The 24,222-nt window shown below is 52.9% G+C and overlaps 1 protein-coding gene across 1 annotated transcript in view; it reads right to left on the reverse strand.

Moving 5' to 3' along the window:
* The window catches only part of FBN3 (fibrillin 3), a 56,296-nt gene that overhangs the window by 22,965 nt on the left and 9,109 nt on the right, over positions 1-24,222 (reverse strand). The window contains exons 13-39 of the mRNA XM_045549513.1: positions 23,534-23,656; positions 23,108-23,383; positions 22,791-22,844; positions 21,172-21,297; positions 20,964-21,089; positions 18,937-19,056; positions 18,693-18,830; positions 18,526-18,576; positions 18,156-18,281; positions 17,340-17,564; positions 17,005-17,130; positions 16,446-16,574; positions 15,203-15,328; positions 14,382-14,507; positions 14,101-14,223; positions 13,748-13,873; positions 12,616-12,741; positions 11,563-11,685; positions 11,300-11,422; positions 10,707-10,832; positions 10,492-10,614; positions 9,590-9,712; positions 9,198-9,359; positions 8,165-8,233; positions 6,575-6,700; positions 2,136-2,261; positions 1,594-1,743 (exon numbers count right to left, since the gene is read on the reverse strand). Of these exons, the coding sequence (XP_045405469.1) occupies positions 1,594-1,743; positions 2,136-2,261; positions 6,575-6,700; positions 8,165-8,233; positions 9,198-9,359; positions 9,590-9,712; positions 10,492-10,614; positions 10,707-10,832; positions 11,300-11,422; positions 11,563-11,685; positions 12,616-12,741; positions 13,748-13,873; positions 14,101-14,223; positions 14,382-14,507; positions 15,203-15,328; positions 16,446-16,574; positions 17,005-17,130; positions 17,340-17,564; positions 18,156-18,281; positions 18,526-18,576; positions 18,693-18,830; positions 18,937-19,056; positions 20,964-21,089; positions 21,172-21,297; positions 22,791-22,844; positions 23,108-23,383; positions 23,534-23,656 (3,498 nt within the window). The remainder of the gene's footprint in view (positions 1-1,593; positions 1,744-2,135; positions 2,262-6,574; positions 6,701-8,164; positions 8,234-9,197; positions 9,360-9,589; positions 9,713-10,491; positions 10,615-10,706; positions 10,833-11,299; positions 11,423-11,562; positions 11,686-12,615; positions 12,742-13,747; positions 13,874-14,100; positions 14,224-14,381; positions 14,508-15,202; positions 15,329-16,445; positions 16,575-17,004; positions 17,131-17,339; positions 17,565-18,155; positions 18,282-18,525; positions 18,577-18,692; positions 18,831-18,936; positions 19,057-20,963; positions 21,090-21,171; positions 21,298-22,790; positions 22,845-23,107; positions 23,384-23,533; positions 23,657-24,222) is intronic.

A 24,222-nucleotide genomic window follows, 5' to 3' on the forward strand; every position in this document is an offset into this window, starting at 1 on the left:
ATTCCCAGACTGGGCAGGTGTCCCTGGACCCACCTAACAGGCATGAGCAGGTGTTTGGTCTGCGTCACCTCTGCCACCTCTCCCCAGGTCCCTGCCCTGGCCCATACCAGCCCTTTGCTGCTATGGACTTCCGCCTCGACATATTCTACCCTCATCTCGGATTCAAGGCACGAGAGAGGGCAGGCACCTAAGTCCCAGCCTGGAACTCGTGGGCGACATCCAGTCTGTCCTGCCAGCCCCATGATCGGAAGGGTCCGCCTGCAGACCCCACCCTGGCAGACTGTGCACTGGGTTGAACAACGTGCCCGCCCAAAAGTTCACATCCACTTGGAACCTCTGAATGCCACCTCCTTTGGACACAGGGTCTCTGCAGATGGAATCATGTCAAGATGAGGTTGGGCCACAGTAGAGCAGGGCCTAAAGCCATTGACCGGTGTCCTCGTAAGAAAACAAGAGGACACAGAGAGACACTGGGAGAAGAAGCCAAAAGTAAGGACAAAGGCAGAGATGGAAGTAACGCGGATACGAGCCAAGGCAGGCCAGAGGACACCCGGAGCCACTAGAAGCTACAAAGAGGCAAAGAAGGATTAATTTCTGTTTTTTGTGTGTGTGCGCGTGCGCATGTGTGTGTGTGTGTGTGTGTGTGTGTGTGTGTAAAGAGACAGACTCTCACTTTGTGGCCCAGGCTGGAGTTCAGGGACATGATCATAGCTCACTGCAACCTCATACTCCTGGGCTCACTGATCCTCCCATCTCAGCCTCCCAATTAGCTGGGACTACAGACACGCGCCTCAATGCCTGGCTCATTTTTTCCATTTTTTTGTAGAGACAGGGTCTTGCTGTGATGTCCAGGCTGGTCTTGAAATCCTGGGCTCAAGCGATCCACCCACCTCAGTCTCCCAAAGTGCTGGGATTACAGGCGTGAGCCACTGCACCTAGCCAGATTTCTGGTCTTTAAAGCTACCTCGTTAGCAATAATTAGTTACAGCAGCCCTAGGAGACAAACATGGCTGTAAATCCCTGGTGGCCCCCTTCTGATGGCTCCGTACTCCTGCAGCTCTTTCAGGTACCTGGGCTGGCTGCTAGATCATTCCAACAGGTGTCATCCAAGCTGTCAACATGTCCTGCTCAGTCCTGCCTCCAAGCCTTCGCTTCTGCTGTTCCCTCGCCTGGAACAGCCTCCCTCAGCCTGATGATGTTCTCATTAGGGTTCCAGTCTTCCTCGGAGCTTCCCTGAATCTGCACCTTCCTCAGCCCTGGGGCATCCCTGGTTTCCCTAACCAGCTGTGCTTTCCTCTCTGTCCCTGGGCATTCACTGACCCTCTCCTTCCCCCCACCTCCAGCGAGTCCTATGAGTCTTTGAGGGACTTTCCCCACCAATGAAATCTCTACTGGTCCATCCTGAATTCTCAAAAACTGCAAAATAGAAGAAAAGTTGCCATTGCCTTATTCACACTAAAGTGTCGCTTTCCATACATGGGCATGTACCTTTCACTCTCCAGCTGTCATCAGAACACAACAGATTAGTGTAGGAGCCCTCAGTGCACTGTACCTCCATCATGCTAGGCAAGGCCCAGGCTGGGAAGAACTCACGGCTAGCGGGGGTGGGGCAGGCCTCACAGGGTCTATTCCAGGCCTGGCCGATGTTGTAGGAGCAGCAGCACATCTTCTGGGTCACATTGAATGCCAGCTCATTTTGACATATGCCGTTATACTGCCGAAAGCAGACACTCTTCCTCAAGTCTGCAGTTGGAGTTAGGGAGAAGATTGTGAGTAAAGGCTGCCTAAATCAAAGGAAGAGAAAGCCAAACACATGGGAACTCATTCATGGATCCATTTGAAAATTACTGGCTTGATGTCTCCCCCCACAACAGACTTGGGGGTGCTATTCATTTTTTGGCATTTGGGGGGCAGTGCACGACCGGGGCAACTGTTCATGGCAGTCCTGGACTCCTGAGTCCTGCCATCTTGCTCACTGCCACATATCAGCAATTCAAATATGCTTTCTCTCTCTCTTTCCTCCCCCAGGCACACCTCTCTATACTCTTCCAAGGCTTGGAGACTCCCAGCACTCTCTCCCAAACCCACGTGTGACTTTTGTACCTGCCAGTTCCCTGGGTCATCACACTTCCTACCCATGCAGTTGTTGCCACCGTTGACTTGCAGGTACTCCGCAGGGCAGACACAAGTGTAGTTCCCCAGGGTGTTGTAGCAGGTGCCAGGGCCACAGATGCCCGAGCGTGTGGAACATTCATCGATATCTACAGGGGAGGAAGGGTTGGAAGGGGACAGGTAGGCAGTGTCCAGGAATTGTCTGGATAACTTCCAACCTGAGGCCCACTGGAGCCATTTCACCAGGGGCTTGAGTTTGGCTTCAAAATCAGCTTAAAATGCACAGACATCTTAGTGATATGGAAAGATACAATATGGCATTAAGTGGGAAAAAAAGTTTACTATGATATTACTTCTATTAGAAAAAAAATGACCTAGGCCCATGATTCAATGTATTATCACTAAGAAAGGAGCAACCATGTCCTCCTAATGTGATGTGATCGGAAGCAAGAGCTCTATATAAGAAGTATTCTTTTTTTTTTTTCAAGACAGAGTCTCCCAAAAAAAAAAAAAAAGTATTCTTTGGGGAAAAAAGCTGATTCTCAACCTGATCAACACTCTAGTCTAGAGACAGCAAACTTTCTGTAAAGGGCCAGATTATGTTGGTTCTGTGAGCCAAACTGCCGTGTCTGTCATAATTATTCAATCTACTGTTGTAGCATGACAGCAGCCACAGACAGTATGTAAATGAACTGTGGTATTGGCTGTGCTCCAAGAAAATTTTATTTATGGATCCTGAAATTTGAATTGCATATAATTTTCATGGGTCACAAAACGTTATTTTTCTTTTGATCTCCTTTCAACCACTTAAAAAAATGTAAATTAGTTTTCTCAGCTAGTGCGCAAAAGCAGGTGGCAGAATATTAGCATGCCAGGAGTGGCGTCACCAAAGATAGCAGACTAGGGAACTCCATAGCTCCGTTCCTCCACAAAAGAAACTACTGATCTGGCAAAAACTGACAAAATCAACTTTTGCAGAACTCTGGAATCCAGTCAAAAACTTACAACAACCGGGGAAAGACTTATGAAGCAAGAAGCTGCTGTACTACAGTATGAGAGTGCTGTGGCATCTTCAGGTGACTGCCTACCATCCCCCACACCACAGATCTACAGCAGCCATGAGAATCTTAAAAGTAATAACAGAAAAGCAACACATCACACCAAAAAGAGCCTCAGTAACAGCCAGTTTCTATTCAGAGACCACGGAAGCCAGAAAACAGTGGGATGACATTTAAAGTGCCAAAAGAAAAAAACTGTCAACCAAGAATTCTGTATCTGGCAAAACTACCTTTTGGAAATGAAGGAGAATTGAAGATCATCCCAGATAAACAAAAATGGATGGAGTTTATGTTTTCCAAATGAAATGAAAAGACACTAGACAGTAACTCAAAGCTATATAAAAAAATAGAGAAGAAAAAATAAATTAAAAAAATGAAATAAAATGAAAAAGAAAAAAATAGAAAACAATGATAAAAGTGGCTATATAGGTAAATATAAAAGTCAGAAGTATTGTATTTTTGGATAGTAACTCCTACTTTTTTTCCTGTATGATTAAAAAGACGAATACACAAAATGATTATTATTAGTATAGGTTAATGGGCACACATTGTATAAAAATGCAATTTGTGACAATAACAATATAAAGGAGAAGAGTGGAGCTGTCAAGAAGCAGAGCTCTTGTGAATTATTGAAACTAACTTGGTATTAACTCAAAATTGATTGTTGTAAAGTTAAGATGTTAATTTTAATCCAAGGGTAACAACTAAAAAAACAAAAAAAAGCTAAAAGAAATACAGAAAAAGAAACAAGAGGAGAATCAAGTAGGTCTACTAGAAAAAAAAATCAATTGATAAAAAAAGAATACAACAATGGGGGAATTGAGAAACAAAAAAAGATATAACACATATTGAAAACAAATAGTAAAATATTTGAAGTAAGTTCTTCTTTATCAGTAATTAATTATATAAATGAATTAGGACAGAGATTGACAGAATGGATAAAAAAGAAAAACATGATCCAATGATGTGCTGTTTATAAGAGACTCAGTTGAGATCCAAAGACATAAATAAGTTGAAAGTGAAAGGATAGAAAAAGATATTTGAAGCAAATAGTAACCAAAAGAGAGCTGGTGTTGCTATATCAGATAAAACAGACTTTAAGTCCAAAACTGCTGTAAGACACACGAGACATTATATGTTGATGAAATAATCATTCATCAAAAGGTATAACAATTATGCACATATATGCACCTAACAACAGAGCCCCAAAATATGTGATGCAAAACTAATAAGAAGGAAGGGGAAAACAGACCTATAATAATAGTTGAAAAATTCAATACCCCACTTCAATAATCAATAGACCCCACTTGAATACTCAATAGAATAACTAGGCTAAAGATCAATAAGAAAACAGAGGACTTGAACACCACTATGAGCCAACCAGACCTTACAGACATCTATAGAACATGCAACCCAGCAACACATTTTCTCAAGTGCACATGGAAAATTCTCCAGAATAGACCATATATTAGGCCACAAAACAAGTCTCAATAAATTTTAAAATGTTAAAATCATACAAAGTACCTTTTCCAACCACAATGGAATAAAGCTGAAAGTCAATAACAGAAACAGAACTGGAAAAGCATGTGGAAATTAAACAACACATTTTGACCACTTGGTTAAGGAACAAATCACACAGGAAATTAAAAAATACTTTGAGATGAATGAAAACAACAACACAACATACCAAAGCTATGGGATGCAGTAAAAGCAGTACTCAGAGGGAAATGTATAGCTATAAATGCTTTCATTAAAAAATAAGAAAGATCAGGCCAGGCGCGGTGGCTCACGCCTGTAATCCTAGCCCTCTGGGAGGCCGAGGCGGGAGGATCGCTTGAGGTCAGGAGTTCGAGACCAGCCTGAGTGAGATCCTGTCTCTACTAGAAATAGAAATAAAAATTATCTGGACATGGTGGCGCATGCCTGTAGTCCCAGCTACTCGGGAGGCTGAGGCAGTAGGATCACTTAAGCCCAGGAGTCTGAGGTTGCTGTGAGCTAGGCTGACGCCATGGCACTCACTCTAGCCCAGGCAACAAAGTGAGACTCTGTCTCCAAAAAAAAATAAGAAAGATCCCAAGTCAATAACTTAACTTTACAGTTTTTAGGAAAAGAAGAGTTACTAAACCCAAAGAAAGTTCTAAGGGTTAGAGGAGACAGAAAGGGGTGAGATATTATTCAAGCATTTTGACTTTATTTCCTTTTTGTAGAGATGGGGTCTCACTATGTTGGCCAGCCTGGTCTTGAACTCCTGGGCTCAAGCAATCCTCCCACCTTGGCCTCCCAAGTTCTCGGATTATAGGCATGAGTCACAGCACCCAGCCTATTCAAGCATTTTGGGTCCTGATTTTGGTTTGACAGCTCGCATCTCCATGTACAAAGAAAATTTATATTTATTTATTTATCTATTTATTTTTGAAACAGAGTCTCACTCTGTTGCCTGGATTAGAGTGCAGTGGCATCAACTTACCTCACAGCAACCTCAAATTCCTGGGCTCAAGTAATCCTCCTGCCTCAGCCTCCTAAGTAGCTGGGACTACAGGCATGTGCCACCATGCCTGCCTAAGTTTTTCTATTTTCAGTAGAGATGGAGGTCTCACTCTTGCTCAGGCTGGTCTCAAACTCCTGACCTCAAGTGACCCTCCCACCTTGGCCTACCACAGTGCTAGGATTACAGTTGTGAGCCACCACACTCGGCCAAGAAAATTGATATTTAGATCTTAGCTCTCTCTCTTCCTTCACCATTTCCTTGATTTTCTAAACATATTGCTCAGTGTAAAAGAAATGTCCTTGTTCTGATTTTAGTGTCTGGCTGCGTGTGGGTGCTCAGTTAGTACTGGCTGCAAGGAAGACAAAGGATGGATGAATGAATGAATGAGTGCAGGAATGAATAAATAAACTTGGGATATTGCATTAAAGGAGCTCAGATTCAAGGATCAGAAAGGCCAGCCTCAGAGCCTTGTCTCCGCCACTTGCTAGCTGGTGCTTCTGGACAGGTCACTTAATTTTAGTGAGCCTTAGTTTCCACATCTGAAAAATGGGATCATGATAGGAACACATCCCTCATGGGGCAACTGTTGTGGTGACTGAATGAATGATGAATGAGGAGGCTCAGCACAGTGGTGGCACACAGTCCTAGACACCAGTTAGCTGTTGGTCATTGCTATTATATTCAAACAAGACCAGCAAGAGACAGCTGAAGTGGAGCTTGAAGGGAAGGAGAGGCTGTTTCTTCTCCTGTCTTTTCCTTCTCACTCTTCGCTCTGGGACGTGGTCAGCTTTTGCTCATGAAAGAAAGGACATGGTTGCAAAGCCAGGTCACTTCTAACTGGGTGGAGGGCAGAGGGCAGAGGTTAGACAATGGAGAGGAGAGAGACTCTTCCAGTCTGGGCAGAGTCCATGCTCACCCTCACAGATGCGGGTGTCCTCATTGAGGTGGTAGCCAGGTGGGCACTCACACTGGAAGCTGCCGAAGGTGTTGATGCAGTCGCCCCCCTGACACAACCCTGGCAGCTCCTGGCACTCATCAATGTCTGTCAGGAAGTGAGGAAGCCATGCTTGGAAGCTAAATCCTTGCAGGGGACTTGGGGGACACCTACACCCTGCCCTGGACTCTCCAGGGCTCCCTCAAGGATCCCCACGAGCTATCCCATGGCTGTTGGACATTTGGAGGGTCTGTCTTGAAGGAGCTGGACCCAGACTCTCTTAAGTTAATGTTATCCTAAATTCAACTCTTCTTTCATCTGTTAGTTCATCCTTCCACCCACCACATAGTTTCTTCTGGATGGAATTTCTTCTCCAACCTCCATCACTCTCTATGGATACAACGGATGGGAGGATGGATGGATGGATGGGTAGATGGGTGGATGGGTTGGTGGATGGATAGATGATTGGATGGATGGGTAGGTGGGTGGATGGGTGGATGAGTGGATGAATGGGTGGGTGGATGGATGGATGGATGGATGGGTGGATGGATGATTGGATGGATGGGTAGGTGAGTGGATAGATGGATGGATGGGTAGATGGATGGGTATATGGGTGGATGGATGATTGGATGGATGGGTAGGTGGGTGGATGGATGGGTGGGTGGATGGATGGATGGATGATTGGATGGATGGGTAGGTGGGTGGATAGATGGACGGATGGGTGGATGAGTGGATGGATGGATGGGTGGATGGATAGATGATTTGATGGATGGGTAGGTGGGTGGATAGATGGATGGGTGAGTGGATGGATGGGTGGATGGATGATTGGATGGATGGGTAGGTGGATGGATAGATGCATGGATGGGTGGATGAGTGGATGGATGGATGGGTGGGTGGATGGATGATTGGATGGATGGGTAGGTGGATGGATAGATGCATGGATGGGTGGATGAGTGGATGGATGGGTGGATGGATGGATGGGTGGGTGTCTGGATGGATGGATAGGTGGATGAGTAGATGGATGGGTGGGTGGGTGGATGAGTTGATGGATGGGTGAGTGGATGGATGGGTGGGTGAGTAGATGGATATTAAAAGTAGTGGATGGATGAATAAGAAAGTGGATCAATAAATGACAAGATGAATTAGTGGTTGGATGGATGGGTAAATGGATAGGTGAGTAGGAATACATGGATGGATAGGTAGATGAGTAGATGTGTTGGTGGGGGATGGGGGATGTATGGATAGAAGGATGGGAGAAGGAAAGATGGGTAGATGGAGGAAGGTTGGAAGGATGGGTGGATAGATAGGTGCATGGGTGAATGGGGCAGGGAGGGATGGATGGATGGGAGGAGGGATCAATAAACCAACAAGTGGAAGAAATGGATGAAAGAATAGATAAAAAATTCAACACAAACTAAAAGCACAGTTTGGTCCTGCTGCCCAGTCTGCAGGTGGGAGGATGTGCCCCCTTCCCACCAAAAGCTGCTCAACTCTGCACTGTAGTGAGGCAGGGATGGGAGAAAAGTCAGCCCCTAGGTGGGCGGAGGGATGGATGTTCCACCATACACTCACCTTCCAGAATGACAGTGACAGGGTTGGGCCGGAAACCCTCCCCACCCGGACACAGGGTTCTGTACTCAGCTGCAAGGAGAAACAGGCTCCTGTGAGGGGCTTTGGGGCAGGAACCCTCAGTAAAGCTTAGGGGGAATGGAGGAGGGGACGTCCCCTGAAAAGTGCTCCAGGGTGGGCCCCATCCCTCTATTGTACCAACTACATCTCCTTATCTGTTTGGCCTCTTGGGCCAGTCCGGGGGCTGCCTGGGGATGCAGAGAGAGAGAGAGAGAGAGAGAGTGTGTGTGTGTGTGTGTGTGTGTGTGTGTGTGCAAGTGTGGGTTCACATTCAACATGTGAGCAGAAGCATCATGGCTTGGGGAGGGGGGAGAGGCGAGGATGATTCCTTCTGACCCAAACCGGATGCATGTGTGACTGCAAGTTTCCCACATGAAAGGAAGACCCTGGAAGTTCACACATGCACACACCTGACTAGGTGGACGGGTACCTCCCTGTTTCACAGCTGAGGCCTTTGCACATACTGTTCCTGCAGCATTGCCACCCTTCCTCCTACTGCTGGGAAACTCCTACTCATCCTTCAAAACCTCACTCAAGCCTCCTCCCCTGGGAAGGCTTCTCTTATCCTCTTCTGCTCCACAGCTTCCTCTGGAGCCATGGCTATGCCTCAAATAAACCCTTAGGATAGATCTACTCTCACAGCTCTAAAACTATTGGTTCAAGGGTGAGGCACAGTGTGTGCAGTGGCTGTGGCTCATCCTTCTCTGCATCCCCAGCCCCTAGCACAATGCACAGAGGAGCTCTCAGTGTTTGTTGACTGACTAAGTGATCAACTGAACACAAACAGAAGAATTTGCAGAAAGCAACCTTGGAGAACTGCCAGACAGTATGCTGTGTGAGCCAGGACAAGCCCCTCTCCCTCCCTGGTGCTCTGTTTCCCTGTCACCTAAGGTCCTCCCTTAGCACAGTTGACACCCTAAGTGCCCGGGTCTCTGTGGCTCAGGTCACCATACCCGTCTCCCCTGCAGGGACTCACTGGTGTTGCCCATCGGACACAGCTCGCAGGGGTTGCCCCAGGCCCGGCCCAGGGAGCAACAGCAGGAGGCTCGGGTGACGCCAACTCCGATCTCGGCACTGCAGAAAATGCCACCATCCCCTCGGTTGTGCATGTCCAGGAAACAGTTCCCAACCCGGGTGTCTGAACAGGCAGAAAGGGAAGGTTGGCAAGTGTGGGAAGGAAAATTCTGCATACGTGTGCGCGTGAGCGTGTGTGAGGCTCTGTCCCGACAGGTGACTGAGGACCAGCACATGTTTGGTTTGTCAAGAGCAGGTAGATTGGAACAGGTCGACATCGGGGTGACCCAGACCACAACCTGCCCATCTCGGCTGACTCCAGAGCCCCCCAGCCAGAGCCAAGCGTGGACTCACCCACGCAGCCCACCCCGCTGGGGTTCAGTTCGAAGTCCTGGGGGCAGTTGCAGAGGTAGCTGCCAGGGATGTTGACACAAAGGCCGTTGATACAGTTCACCGGGTCTGCGCACTCATTGACATCTGTGGGGAGGATGCACCGTCTTTAGCAGGGAGCCCTCCCTCGGCCCCCCTCCCTCCTGAGAAGCCACAGACCTCACCCTGGGGCCACTCTTGGGCACCAGACTGTGGGACGACAAGGCGCTGTCCTTCCCTGGGAAGAAATCTCAGAGGACAGGAGCCTCCAGTCTGCCCTGTCCCATTGAACCGTATCCCCCCTCCCACCAGCTCTGTCCTACTTGGCACAGTTTTGCTCCTTTAAAACACTACCTGCCTTGACTTCCCTTATTTATTTATTTATTTGTTCATTTATTTAAGAGACATGGTCTCGCTCTGTCGCCCAGGCTGGAGTACAGTGGTGCAATCATAGCTCCCTGCAGCCTCGAACTCCTGGGTTCAAGTGATCCTCCTGCCTCAGCCTCCCGAGTAGCTGGGACTACAGGCATGCGCCACCATGCCCGGCTAATTTTATATATATATTTTAGTTGTCCAGATAATTTCTTTCTATTTTTAGTAGAGATGGGGTCTCGCTCTTGCTCAGGCTGGTCTCGAACTCCTGACCTCGAGCGATCCACCCGCCTCGGCCTCCCAGAGTGCTAGGATTACAGGCGTGAGCCACCGCGCCCGGCCTCACTGCATTTATTCAATAGAGGACTAGGTATATGGAGTGATGGGGGTATTTTAGATGGAAGGTCAGACAAGGCCCCCCCCATGGGAGGGCATTTGAGAAGAAATCTGAGGACAGGAAGGGAGTGAGCTGTGTCTCCCCGCCGCCCAACTCCCGATGCTGGCTGACCCCACACCTGTGCAGTTGCCACCACCGCGATCCAGCTCGTAGCCACCATCACAGACGCAGCGGAACATTCCGGGCAGGTTCTCGCAGCTCCCGAACGCACAGAGGTTCCCGAGAGCACACTCGTCCACATCTGTGGGGACCCCAGGTCAGCCCGCCCCACCTGGCAGTCTGCCACGGGGACCTGCCCGCTCCATCCTCTGCCCCGCCAGGCCCAGGCCTCACCCTGGCAGGCCCGGTGGTCCTCGGTGGGGTCAAAGCCCATCTCGCATTCGCAGCGGTACCCGCCGGGCGCATTCAGGCACTGCCCGTTGTCGCAGAGGTCCACGTCCTCGGCACATTCGTCTCTGTCTGAGGGACCCCGAGAGGCGGAAGGCTGAGGGCCAGCTGGGCCGGGACCCACACAGGGTGGGCAGGAGACTCCCTGGTTACTCAAACCCTTCACCGTCACAGGGTCCCGGGCAAGGAGCACTGGGGACTAAGATCTTTGACTTGGGAGTGGGAGGCAGACGACCAAGTTAGGGCCAGGGAGGGGAGGGGCGTTCCGGACACTTCGACTCTGGTCAGGATGGGCAGGGAGGGGACTCGCTCACTCAGGGGTGGGGGGCAGCCCGGAAGTAAGTGAGCATCTCATGCACTCAAGAATCCAGGGGACTCTTAAGTCTCGGGCCCCTGGGCTGAGGATACGATCCCCAGCACCCATGGCATGGCAGGTGGGTCAGAGCGAGTGCAGAGGTTGACTGACCGCCGTGGTCACCATGAATCTGGTGCCCACGGCTGCCCCTTTGGGCCCCTGCTCTTCCACACCCTGATCTCACCTTCGCAGGAGAAGCCGTCCCCGGCGAAGCCCTGGTGGCAGGTGCAGCGGTAGGAGCCGGGGGCGTTGAGGCAGTCGGCTCTCGGGCTGCACCGGTGCTCCCGGGTGGTGCATTCGTCCAGGTCTGCAGGAGACGGAGCCCAGAGACCCCCGGGGGTGTGCACGGGGGGACTGCAGGGGGCCAGACCCTCCAACCCCAGCCCTGAATGGCCCCCACAGACACCCTCAGCACCACCACCCTGCCCCTTGCGTCCAGGTACTCACCATGACATTCGATGCCATCCCCCATCCAGCCTGGCTGGCACATGCAGCTGAAACTCCCGGGAATGTTGAGGCAGGAGGCATGGCTGTCACAGTTGTGCCCCCCGAGCTCACACTCGTCCACGTCTGAGGGAACACAGTGACCCAGTCACAGAAGGGGAGATTCAATGCAATGGCAGCTGAAAGAGCAAGGACCTTCCCTCCCTAGGGGAAGGGCTGGCCCAGAAAGCCCCTTCACAGCCACCCAGGGGGCTTCCATCTCCACCCAGAGCCCTAGAGGAAAACCCCCAAACTAAACAGACATGGCTTATAACAACTCTGCAGAAATGGTCTGAACTGGTAGCATGAGAGACTTAGGCTAGACATTAAGAGCGACCGCCCTAATGAACATGCCCTCTCTCCAAACCAAGACTTCCCTCTACACTAGCATTTGCAAACCTGAGACAATTCTGCACCAGCCTTATAATCTCTGCAATTTTCATACCTGGGTCGCTACTATTTTACTCAACATTTCTCTATCGGACCCCCCCAATTTCAGTAACGTGAATGTGTTTTACAAGAAAATTTTATATCAACATCAACCACCTCTAAGAAGTCATGGGTTTGATGCTCTGTTATGCAACGGTTGTTTCTAGCACAAATTAAAATAACTGCATAACTTGAGGAGGTAGAATTGTCCCTATAGCTCACTGTAACCTTGAACTCCTGGGCTCAAGTGATCTTCCCACCTCAGCCTTCCAAGCAGTGGGATATAGGTGCAGCCACTACATCCAGCAAATTTTGTTTTTTAATTTATTTTTTGTAGAGATGGGGTCTTGCTGTGCTGCCCAGGCTGGTCTTGAACTCATGGCTTCAAGTGATCCTCCTGCCTTGGCCTCCCAAAGTGCTGGGATTATACAGGTGAGCCACCATACCTGGCCCTGTTTTAGCTTTAACATGAGACCCCGTCAGTGGGAATGCATAAGAATGAATTCTGGCCAGTTCCATAACCCCGTAGCTGACCCACCGGGGACCCTCTGGGGTCCCCCCTGCCTGCACCTCTGACCAGTGGCTCACCGGAGCAGCCCGTGGCTCCCTTCCTGACGATGTACCCCAGCCGGCAGTGGCACACAAAGGAGCCCTTCGTGTTCTCGCAGTTTCCATGGAGGCAGATGTGGGGGTTCAGGTCACATTCATTCACGTCTGTAGGGGAAGAAGGCGTGAGGCCTCAGGGCTGGGTGCTGGGGTGACAGGAGGAAATCGGGCAGGATGGGAGGGAGAGATACGACATTCCTGCATGTCCTGCCATGCGGGTCCCCTTTGCGCATCTCCAGGGGTGGGGAGCTCCCTTTGGTTCCACGGCTGGGCCCCCAGGAGTGTTCTGTGAACATCTCCCAGAGCATATTCCAAGGAACACACCGGGTGTGTATTCCCCAAAGGATTTTACGGTCAAATACATTTAGGGAATGCAGGTTTCAACAAAGCTGACCAGGTTTTCCTCCTGCAGGACTTGTCAGAGCCTTTATGCCAATGTGGGTAGTGGATCTGCTGTAGGGATATGGAGTAGACAGAATTCCCTAAATGTATTTGGGAACTTGCTCGCAAGTTTCTTTTTAGGAGACCCCAGAGACTTCTGTGAGCTGGAACACTTTAACTTCCACTGGGCTGCACAAGACTTCTTGGTCGGGAGTTACATTGTTACTTCCTGAAAATTGCCCACACTGGCTTCGGCTCTGCCCTGATAGGGGACCCAGTATACTTCTCCTCTCCAGGCTCCGAGACGACCTTGTAGCCAGGTGAGGACAGTGATCGCCACTCAAACACCCCAGGGGTTCTAAGTCTCTTTCCCACCTTGTTCAGCCTCCTCTGCAAAATCCCCTTTGTCTTTGCTGACCTTAAAGCGCAGCCTCGGAACAGGACACAACCCTCGCATAGGTACTAGGGACACAGTGAGTACTCAACAAATAGCATTCAGAAGAACACGGTTCAGGGTGCTCTGCCTCTACAGATGAGATCCCGTGGGCTTTGGAGAGTGGGCTCAGGGTACCGGGGACCCCGAGCGGAATACCCACCATGCTACAATGCCTCATCTTCTCTTTCCTGCGTGTGGCAGGGATGGGACCTGGGTTTGCCATGCCCAGGTGCTTACGGAAGATGTGGCATGTGCATTCCGACTCTGCCTTCCACCCCCACGGTCCTTGTTTCTTACCAACACACGTCCTCATGTCCGGTGTGGCCATGAAGCCGTCATAGCACAGGCAGCGGTGACCTCCCGGAATGTTGGTGCACTGGCCCCGGTCACAGATGTCGGAGTTCTCTGCACACTCATCCACGTCTGGGGGAGCAGGCGGGGGTGGTGAGCTGCAGGTGAGCAGGGCTGAAGGGAGAGCCCCAGGGTCCCTCCCATGAGGTCAGCAGCCTGCCTGGGGCCAGACTCGTGTGCCAGGCAGGAGGTGCCTTGGGTCTGGCCGGCTTCGCCCGGATGCCAGGTTGGGGCCTGGCCAATGCATTCTCCTCCTCGCCCTCCAACCCAGGCAGTGGGAGGGGGCTGTGCCCACCCACCTGCACACGCCCTCCCGTCGGGCATCAGTGAGTAGCCCCTTCCGCAGCTGCACCGGTAGCTGCCCTCGGTGTTAATGCAGTGCACGGCACAGCCACCGTTCCGCACGCGGCATTCATTGATGTCTGCAGGGGGCAGGGCAGACAAGGAGGGGCTGGGGCCGGGCAGCGGCTGGTCTGGGGACAGGAGCAGAGTGGGGTCTCTAGGCACGGGCAGGAGGGACTGCCATTGTGGTCAGGGCTGCCATTGGTGCCCGAGGGCTGGCAGACGGGCACAGTCTCACCCACGCAGCCCTGGTGGTTAGGTGTGGCCTGGAAGCCGGCATCACAGGAGCAGTGGAAGACACCAATGACGTTCACACACTGGCCATGGGGACACAGGCCATCACTCAGGGAGCACTCATCGATGTCTGTGGGGGGGAAGCACAAGGCTGGCAGGGTGGAGGCCCCGGAGAAGGACCGGCCTGCGCCCCAACTGCCGTCTGTGTGACCGTGAGACACACTGAGACACACGCACATGCAAAGAGCTCACGCTGCCGGCATGAGTGCACCCCCGTGCACACCCTCACACCCACCCACACGCGAATCCAAGGCACCCGGGGCAAGCAGACCCACTCACAAACACACGCTTGATAGACACACACGCCCTCCCCCAAATACACACTCAACCCAGGTGCGTGCTCGCAAATTCACAAGCACACTTCACACCCACTCACACGCAAGCACATCTACCCCTGTGTGAATTCTCATCCACACCCAGGGATGCACTCACGCCCACCTGCACCCTCACACCCTCGCTCAAAACACACCCTCACACCCACTCGCATGCAAACCCCCTTGTGCAGACACACATTCACAGATACACCCATATGTGTGCTCACACAGACACACAAATACACATGCCCACCGCCCTACACATGCAACTACTCGCACACACAGATGCACGCTGGCACACGTTTGCAGGCTCACACACAGGCACGGCCTCAGAAAGACAAACACGCACGTTCACCCTCTCACTATACAATGCACGTTCACCAAAACAGACACGCACGCACTCACGGTAACTCACACGGGCTCACACTCACTCACCCGGCTGCACACTCACCCTCACACATAGTGCCCTCGGCCGCCAGCTCATGTCCAGGGGGACACTGGCACTTGTAGCTCCCGTCCGTGTTGGTGCAGGTGCCTCCCCGGCAGAGCAGCGGGTCCCTCGCACACTCATCCACATCTGAACAAGTGGAAAGAGATGGCAGGTGTGACACACCTGGCCACACCAGGAAGCCAAGGCTCCGCCGTGCCAGGCATGGGGCAGCCCCACCACCCACCTCATCAGCCCCGGCCACATACATCTCCTTCCCTCTCTCTTAGGTGCACCCCAGGGCCTTTGCACATGATGTTCTTTCCCCAGCGTGTAATTTCAGCCTCTCTTCACCCTGTCTACTGCCACTCTTCTCAGCCACACAGAATGGGACGCATCCCCCCAGGGTCCACATCCCCATCAGACCACGTGGCCCTTTCATGCCCTTGTGACACTGGCAATTTTGCATTTCTTTGGGAATTTACTTTTTTATTTTATATATATTTTTTTGAGACAGAGTCTCACTCTGTTGCCTGGGCTAGAGTGCCGTGGCATCAGCCTAGCTCACAGCAACCTAAACTCCTGGGCTCAAGCAATCCTCCTGCCTCAGCCTCCCGAGTAGCTGGGACTACAGGCATGCGCCACCATGCTCGGCTAATTTTTTTCTATATATATTTTTAGCTGTCCAGATAATTTCTTTCTATTTTTTAGTAGAGATGGGGTCTCCCTCTTGCTCAGGCTGGTCTCGAACTCCTGACCTCGAGTGATCCTCCCGCCTCGGCCTCCCAGAGTGCTGGGATTACAGGCATGAGCCACCGCGCCTGGCCTGGGAATTTATTAATGTCCATCTAGGCCATGAGCTCCAAGAAAACGGTGACTGAGGCTCAAGTTCCCTGCAGTGCCGCATCACAGGAAACACACTTGAAATGTTCCTCAAATGAATAAAAAAGTGAAAACTGGGGACGAGAGGCCTCTTAGGTAGCTGTGTTTCCCAGGCCTCTCTGCAGGGTCCTGTCCTCTTTCCTCGTGCCACGCTGCTAACCCTAACCCTAACCCTAACCCTAGGCTGCTACGCTCTCCCCGGGAGACCTCACCCACCTGCAATGTGCCGGCCACTCCTAGATCTCTGTCCTGAGGATGACGCCCAGTGGCACCCAGACTCGCCGTGTCCCAGCCAGTCTGCAGCCCCTCCTCACGCCCGCCCCCTCCGCCCACGTCCCCCACCCTCCCTCCCCTCCACACCCGCCCTCGGCCTGCAGCCACCGACCCATGCAGTTCTTCATGAGCATGAAGCCGGTCTCGAAGCCGGGGAAACACTCGCACTCAAAGCTGCCCGGCGTGTTGACACAGGCGCCCTGGCCGCAGAGGTCAGGGGAGATCCGGCACTCGTCGATGTCTGTGGGGAGAGGGCGTGGAGGCCAGGGGGCCGCATGGGCAGCACAAGGGAGCACAGGCCAGGGGGTCCCTGCCTGTGGACGTGACGGGGGTGCGGGACGCGATGAGATCTCCAAGTCTGTAGACACGAGGGGCCGCACGGAAGCCCTAAGATGCTCAACAGAGCCGGGGACGTAGAGGGACCTTAACTGAACACCAAAAGCAGGGATTTCCTCATAGTCTGGAGGCCCCTGGAGGTCACCTTTGCCAGCCCCTCCTTTGGCAGTCGGGATCCCTGCAGCCCAGAGAGGGCAGTGACCTGCCCTAGGTCACACAGCACACAGGCAGACACAAGAAGCGCCTAAAGAATTAGGCTTGTCTCCATGTCTGATTTGAGAACCCCATCCCGGCAAGCGTTACCCCGTCTCCAAGAGGCAGGGGCGGGCGCCTACCTGTGCAGTTCCTTTCCTGGGCGTCCAGGGCGAAGCCGCCTGCGCAGGAGCAGCGGAAGCTGCCCACGACGTTGCGGCAGGTGCCGTGGGCGCAGAGGCTGGGGAACGCCTTGCACTCATTCACATCTGGAGTGCAGAGGCATAAACCGGCGTCAAACCACCCTGACAGCCCAAAGCCTGGAAGCCATAAATCAAGCCCTCCCTGGGTTCTCAGTTCCGGAACTTTCCCATGTCCCCTGTGTCCCAACACATGTCCCCCCTCTAGACTTTTGCCTGTGCTGTGTCGTGTCCCTCCCTGTCCTTCCAGGGTCCCATCCCCTTCCCCAAAACCGCACCTTTATAGAACGGCTGGCCAGACAGGAAGTCCCGGCTGGCAAAACCTAGACCCTGGGGACACAGGCTGGCGAACTCTGGGGACTCGGGCTCCGGGCAGGACTCGCACTCGGCTCCCCACGCAGCCCCGACAGAGCAGCAGCAGACGTCCATCCGGTACTTGCCAGGCAGAGGGACCCCACAATCGTCCTCGTCCCATTGCAGGAAACACGGCTCCAACCTCATGTCTGCGCAAAGGAACAGTCACCAGGTCCCACCCTTGCCACACTGTGCCCGCTGCAAGATGGCGTCCCACTCAGTAACTCCCATGTGAAACCTTCCCGACATAGATGGATGGGCAGTGACTTCTTCACACTAAAATTTGCAATCATCCCATCGTAATGCCTGTCACCCAGGCTGGAGTGCAGTGGCATCATCATAGCTCACTGCAGCCGCAAACTCCTGGGCTCAAGGGATCCTCCTGCCTCAGCCTCCTGAGTAGCTGGGATTACAGGTGCTACCACCACGCCCAGCATCTGCACACAGATACCAGAGGGGCTTCATCCTCAAATCCAGAGAAGAAACAAATGTAGATGTTATTTCACGAGATTTTACCTTTTGCAATGAGACTCATATGGGGGGCAGTTAAATTCTCGGGGAGCAATGAAGAGATGGATTGCATAAACTAAATGTCTTGAGACATGTCAACTAGAGGTGGAGGGTCCCACAGGAGGATCCTCTAAATTCCCCCTGCTCCCAGGAGGGGTCTCTTGTCGTTGAGGGTGGAAGGCACGAAGGAAGGGCATGTGGCCCTGTGCATGGACCCCGCCCGGACTCACCCACACACAGCCGACCAGTGGCGTCCAACGTCAGGCCCTCGGGACACTCGCAGCGGAAGGAACCGGCGGTGTTGAGGCAGTGCCCGTTGGGACAGACCCCGGGGAAGGCCTCGCACTCGTTCACATCTGGGCAGTGGGAGGTGAGGAGGAGGGAGAGCTGGAGGGTCCCAGGAGCAGGGGGTTGCGGGTTGGCTCCTCCCCTGGGGTTTCAGGGAGCCCAGGTTGTCCTTGGGGAGGTAGATGGATAGGCAGTGTCCCTGGCTGGGACTCTGGGGAAGGGGAACTTCCTTTTTAATCTCAGAAGACTCCAGGGGGAACACTCACGACACACACCTGCCTGTGTGGGCTCAGGAGCGGGCCAGGGATTTACCTTCGCAGGTGAGACTCTTCATGCGGGCAAAGCCACGGGCACAGGCAGGGTCTGCGGTTGGGAGAACAGGAGTGGAGAGAGAAGTCACCTTGTCTAGCTGGCCCTGGTGGTGGGGGGGCCTGTTGCATTCACCAGGGGCTTCCCACGGGCCCACAGGCAGCCGTTACCGATCTCGCAGCGCTCGCAGGGGCTCCCCCAGGCGGCCCCCAGGGTGGCGCAGCACTCGGAGCGCAGGGTGGCTCCCTGAAGGTTCACCTCACAGCGGCTGTCCTGGATCTTCAGCCAGCAGGTGCCTCTGGTGCTGTCTGCAGGGAGGAGGACGGGTCACCTGCCTCCCCTGGCGGGCCCACACCAGTGCCCCAACTCACAGATGCCCAGCCTGTGGAGCTGCAGGGCTCAGGGGCCACTCACCTCGGCACACAGTGCCAGAGGGCCCCAGCCGGCTGCCGGGGGCGCACTCGCAGGTGTAGGAGCCGGCCAGGTTCCGGCACACACCGTTCACGCACGGGCTGGACAGGCACTCGTTGATGTCTGTGGGAACAACCCCCCGACCAGGTCCTGAGCTTCAGGAGGAGAAGCTTCACCTGGCCGGTGCCCCTCCTCCCCAAGGGGCTGCTGCAGCCTGTAGCATGGGGTACACTCAGGTACACGCATGTGCAGAGAGCACAAGAATCAAGTGTGCATGCGAGCATGCGTGTTCTCAAAGAACCATGTGTGTGCACACTGCAACAGACAGGAAAACCAAACTGTTTCCCTACTCTCACCTTCAACATAGCACGGAACACTTCAGTGAACAGATGTATGGGTTTGTTTCCCACATGGGCCAATTCTCTGACACCAGCTATGTGTCCATGTATTTTTTTTTTTAAAGAAACAGGGTCTTGCTCTGTTGCCCAGACTGCAGTACAGTGGTGCCATCATACCTCACTGCAGCCTCAAATTCCCAGGCTCAAGCAATCCTCCTGCCTCAGCCTCCCATGTAGCTGGGACTATAGACACATGCCACCACGCCTGGCTAATTGTTAAAATTTTTGTAGAGATGGGATCTTGCTGTGTTGCCCAGGCTGGTCTCAAACTCCTGGCCTCAAGTGATCCTCCTGCCTCAGCCTCCCACAGTGCTGGGATTACAGGCGTGAGCCACTATGCCCAGGCTTATCTGCATTATTTGTAACTGTTGCATTATTATTTTTCCTGTTCTTTTCCAAATATTTTTGATCTGAGGTTGGCTGAATCTGCAGACGTGGGACCCGAGAGTGCAGTGGGCCACCTGCGTATATTCCATGTTGCAAATCACAGTACCACAGCCTCCACGCATGAATGCTGACGGGCAGGTCCCGTGAGCGTGCACGTGGGGAACCGTGACCCTCAAGGGGATGGTGGCACAAGAGAAGACAAGAGTGAGACAGATGAGGAAACCCAGGCGTGGCTGGGGGTCGGCTGGGAGCAGGCAGCTGGGCCTCAGTGGCTGCAGAGAATGAGCACAATGGGATTTGAGAAGGACACACGGAGGGCACTGGTGACACCAGGTGCAGAAGTCACACGGGGATGGGTGTAGGCAGGCAGCCCGGACGCTCTGTGGGGAACAAGGGCTGGGGTGAGGTGGTCTCAGAAGAGCTAGTGTGTGTGCAGTTATTGTTGTGAGTGTGCACGTGTCTGAGTGCAAGGACATTGCCACAAAGTGTGTGTGCACGATGGTGGGTGTGTGCACCTGCGTGAGTGAGTGTGAGTGTGCAAATGTGTGGGAGCGCGTGGGTGTGACCGTGAGCCTAAGTGTGTGTGTGGGGCCTGGGGTACGTGCTGCCTTTGAGTGCGTGTGCCTGTGAGTGTGTAGCAGCGTGGGAGTGGCTGGGAGTGTGTGTACATATGTGCGTGCATCTTGCGTGAGCACAAGTGCCTGTAACTGAGTGTTGACAATGCACACACGTGTGGATATATGAGTGTATATGCGTTAGGGTGTGCCTTTGAGTGTGTGCAACCGTGTGTGGCTGTGAGCACAAGTGTGGAAAGCATGGGTGTGTGAATGTGAGCATATGTGTGTCCCTGAGTGTGTGTGTGAATGTGTGCGTGAATACAGGTGTACATGCAAGCATCTTCAAGCATGTGACTGTCTGCAGACGCACAGCATCTGTCTGAATGTATGTGTGTGCCTGTGTACGTACACACCATGTGCAGCCTAAGTGTGTGTGTGTCTGTGTGCACATTGCATGCAGCATGTGTGTGTGCACATTGCATGCAGAATGCATGTCTCAGGAAGTGCATGCATACCTGTGGATACACACCACATGCAGTGTGCTTATTTCAGTGTGCAAATATGTGTGTGAATACAGTATACATATGAATCTTTGAGCATGTATGCACCCATGTGTGTACACACTTCACTTAGCATGTGTGCAAGGGTGAGTGTGTGTGCAAACTCCTGTGTGCCCAGGACCCTGTACCTTCACAGGTCTCCGTGTCCTGCCGGAAGCTGAAACCCTGAGGGCAGGAGCAGCTGTAGCTGCCGGGGCTGTTCCGGCACCAGCCGTTGTCACAAAGGAGGCTGCTGAGGGCACACTCATCCACATCTGCAGAGTGGGGTGGGAGAGGGGGTGAGGTGTCTGCGGGGGGAGAGGCCACCTGCCCACCCGCCCCCACTGGCACGCTCACCTGTGCAGGCCTTGCCCTCGGCACCTGCCTCATAACCCAGGTTGCAGATGCAGCGGTAGCTGCCCCGAAGGTTCTCACACATGCCGTTGGTACAGATCTCAGGGTCAAGTGCACACTCGTTGATATCTACGGAAGGAGGATGGTGTCACCAGGGGTCTCTAGATGTCAGATTCTCCCAGGCCAGAGCTCCAGCCCAGAGCCTGCCTTATTTCCCTATAAGCCAGGGTGTCTCAGCCCGGTCACTGTTGACATTTGGGGCTGGAGCACTCTTTGTCGTGGAGGGCTGTCCCGTGCATTGCAGAATGTCGAGAGCATCCCTGGCCTCCACCCACGAGATTCAAGTAGGACCCTCCTGAGTGTTTCTCCAGACATTGCCAAATGACCCTTGTCGGGAGAGCAAATGTCCCCAGTTGGGAACCTGTGGGGCAGATGTCTGTACAGTGGCACCATAATAAAAATAAAAACAATCACAATTGCTAACATGACAGAGGGCTTATGCTGAGTGCTGTTTTATATATAAACTCATTTAATCTTCACAATGTCACCAAAATGGGTCCTACTGTTGTCTCTGCTTTACAAAAAATCAGAGACAGAGAGGGTAAGTAACTTGCCCAGGGGTTATTCAATCAGGAAATAGTAGGGCCAGGATTAGAACTTGGGCGGCCTGGCTCCAAAATGTGCTTTTACTGGGGAGTTGGGTGACTGCCCCACCCCGATGGCCCAGCAGTTGGCTGCAAATGTGGCTGTATCCCAACTCCTTTTCTTTCTGCTCAGGCAGAAAGACTGGGGATGGGACGGGGCATAAGTCTGCAGGCACCCACGCACATGCGAACATGTTTCTCTGTTGCATCAGCAAATAGGTGAAAAGAAACACACATGGTACATTTACTCTCTTTTCAAGTTTCAACTTTACAGATGAGGTGCTTGGGGCTGAGACCTGCTGGCCATGGGAGGTCCTGGCAGGAACTGCCTGTTCCCAGGGGGGACTAGGGGACTCTCAACGGAGGGAGGTTGTAGAGTGAATTCAAGAAAAACCAGGGCTCAGGAGGGAAAGAAATCAGGGGAGGAAGCCCAGCTTTATATATGTCCACCACCCCTGTCTGCTACGGCTGTGCTATGTCTCCCCTAAGGTCATATATTGAAATCCTAAACCTGAGGACCTCAAAACGTGACATTATTTGGAGGTAGGGTCTTTACAGAGATGATCAAGTTCAAATAAGGTAATTAGGATACGCTCTAATCCAATATGACTAGAGTCTTTAAAAAAGGGGCAAATTTGGACATACCCCCCCCCACACACACCGGGAGATTGGGGTGATGCTTTCCACACGCTAAGAAATGCCGCAGATTGCCAGCAATCACTGGAAGCGAGGATAGAGGCCTGGAACAATGTCGCCCTGACAGCCCTTGAAAGGAACCAACCCACCCCACCTTGATATGGGACCTCTGGCTTCCAGGATCGGGAGACAAGAAATTTCTGTGGTTGAAGCCACCCAGTCTGGGGCACTTTGTTAGGGCAGCTCAAGCAGACTTGTACAGTTCCCAACCACAACTGTCCCAATACCAGGGCAACGGCGTGCTGACCCCTGTTTGGGGGAGGAGGTTGGGGCCCCACTCACCACGACCATCCGCAGTGATGCCAATTCCACTGCTGCAGAGCGCCTGGAACTCGGCTGGGGACAGAGGGATGTAGGGACATGAGTCAGAGAGTTTGGCCATTGCAGGATCTGAGCCATGGTCAAGGACGTGGCCCCTGGGTCTTGAGCTAGAGTCTGGGACCAAGGTGTCCATGGGGAGAGCAACTCCCTCTAGCCTCTCCTTGGGGAGGGCCCTCCAGCAGAGAGAAGCCCCCACCCCATGAAATCCAAGACCCTCCCATCACAGGCAAGGACTGAAGGAGGCGGGTCAGGTGGAGACGCGGCAGCCAGATGCTCACCGGAGTTCTTGGCAGGACACAGCTGGCAGGGCTCCCCAAACCCGTGGTCAGGGCTGGCGCAGCAGCATTCGGATTTGGTGACAGTGCCGGGGAAGGGGCGGGCACAGGAGCCCTTCGCGAGGGCCCCGTAGCATGTGCTGCGCACATGGGTGTCCACGCACACGCGGCCGTCCGCGCCCACCGCCAGCCCTCCCGGACACTGGCAGCGGAAGGAACCCTCAGTGTTGGTGCAGTGGCCGTTCACGCAGATGCCTGGCGTCTGGCACTCGTTGATGTCTGCAGGGCCACGGTGGCACTGAGATGGGTCCCTGCCCCCTCCCCACCGCTCTCTCCACCCCTTCCCTTCTGCTACTCTCTTTGCCCCATCCCTCTCCTCTTCCTCCCTCTCCAATCTCCCTCTGCCCACCCACTGTGCCTGGGCCTCACCCTCGCAGTAGCGGCCCCCAGGCGCCAGCAGGAAGCCAGGTTTGCAGAGGCACGTGAAGCTGCCGTCTTCATTCAGACACACGCCGTTGAGACACATGGTGCTGGTGGCACACTCGTTGTGGTCTGGGGACACCCAACGGGGGAAGGCTGGGTGCAGGCAGTGAGGCCGGGTGCCAGGTCCACACTCGGACCCTCCCTGTCACTCCTCCGGGCCCCAGGACTGAGCTCTGCACCCCAAGACCCCCTTCATGGGGTGTGGGAGCCACACCAGCTGAGGTTGTCTGTGACTATGTTTGCTTATAAATGGTTAAAATGACACGTTTTGTATCATTTGCTTGTATATTAGTCTGTCTGCTGGGATGTGAGCTCCCTGGGACACGGCCAGGGCTGCCTTACTCAGATGCGTCTTCGGTCCTGGCATACAGTAGGTGCTCTATAAACATTTGCTCAAAGTTGAAGAAACGAAGTGGTGGTTGCACAACATTGGGAATGTACTAAATGCAACGGACATAATTGCTTTTAAATGATTAAATTTAGGTTGTGTGAATCTCACTTCAAATTTTTAAAAAGGAAAGAGAAAAAAAAGACCTATCAGCTAATAAGAAAATAGTCTAATTTTAAAGGAAGGTGGCAGGTACAGAAATTAGTTCTTCCCCAAAGTGTCAGTTTTAAGCAATAAAGGATTGTAT

This window comes from Lemur catta, chromosome 1 (assembly GCF_020740605.2).
Source record: "Lemur catta isolate mLemCat1 chromosome 1, mLemCat1.pri, whole genome shotgun sequence".
NCBI classification, from domain to species: domain Eukaryota; kingdom Metazoa; phylum Chordata; class Mammalia; order Primates; family Lemuridae; genus Lemur; species Lemur catta.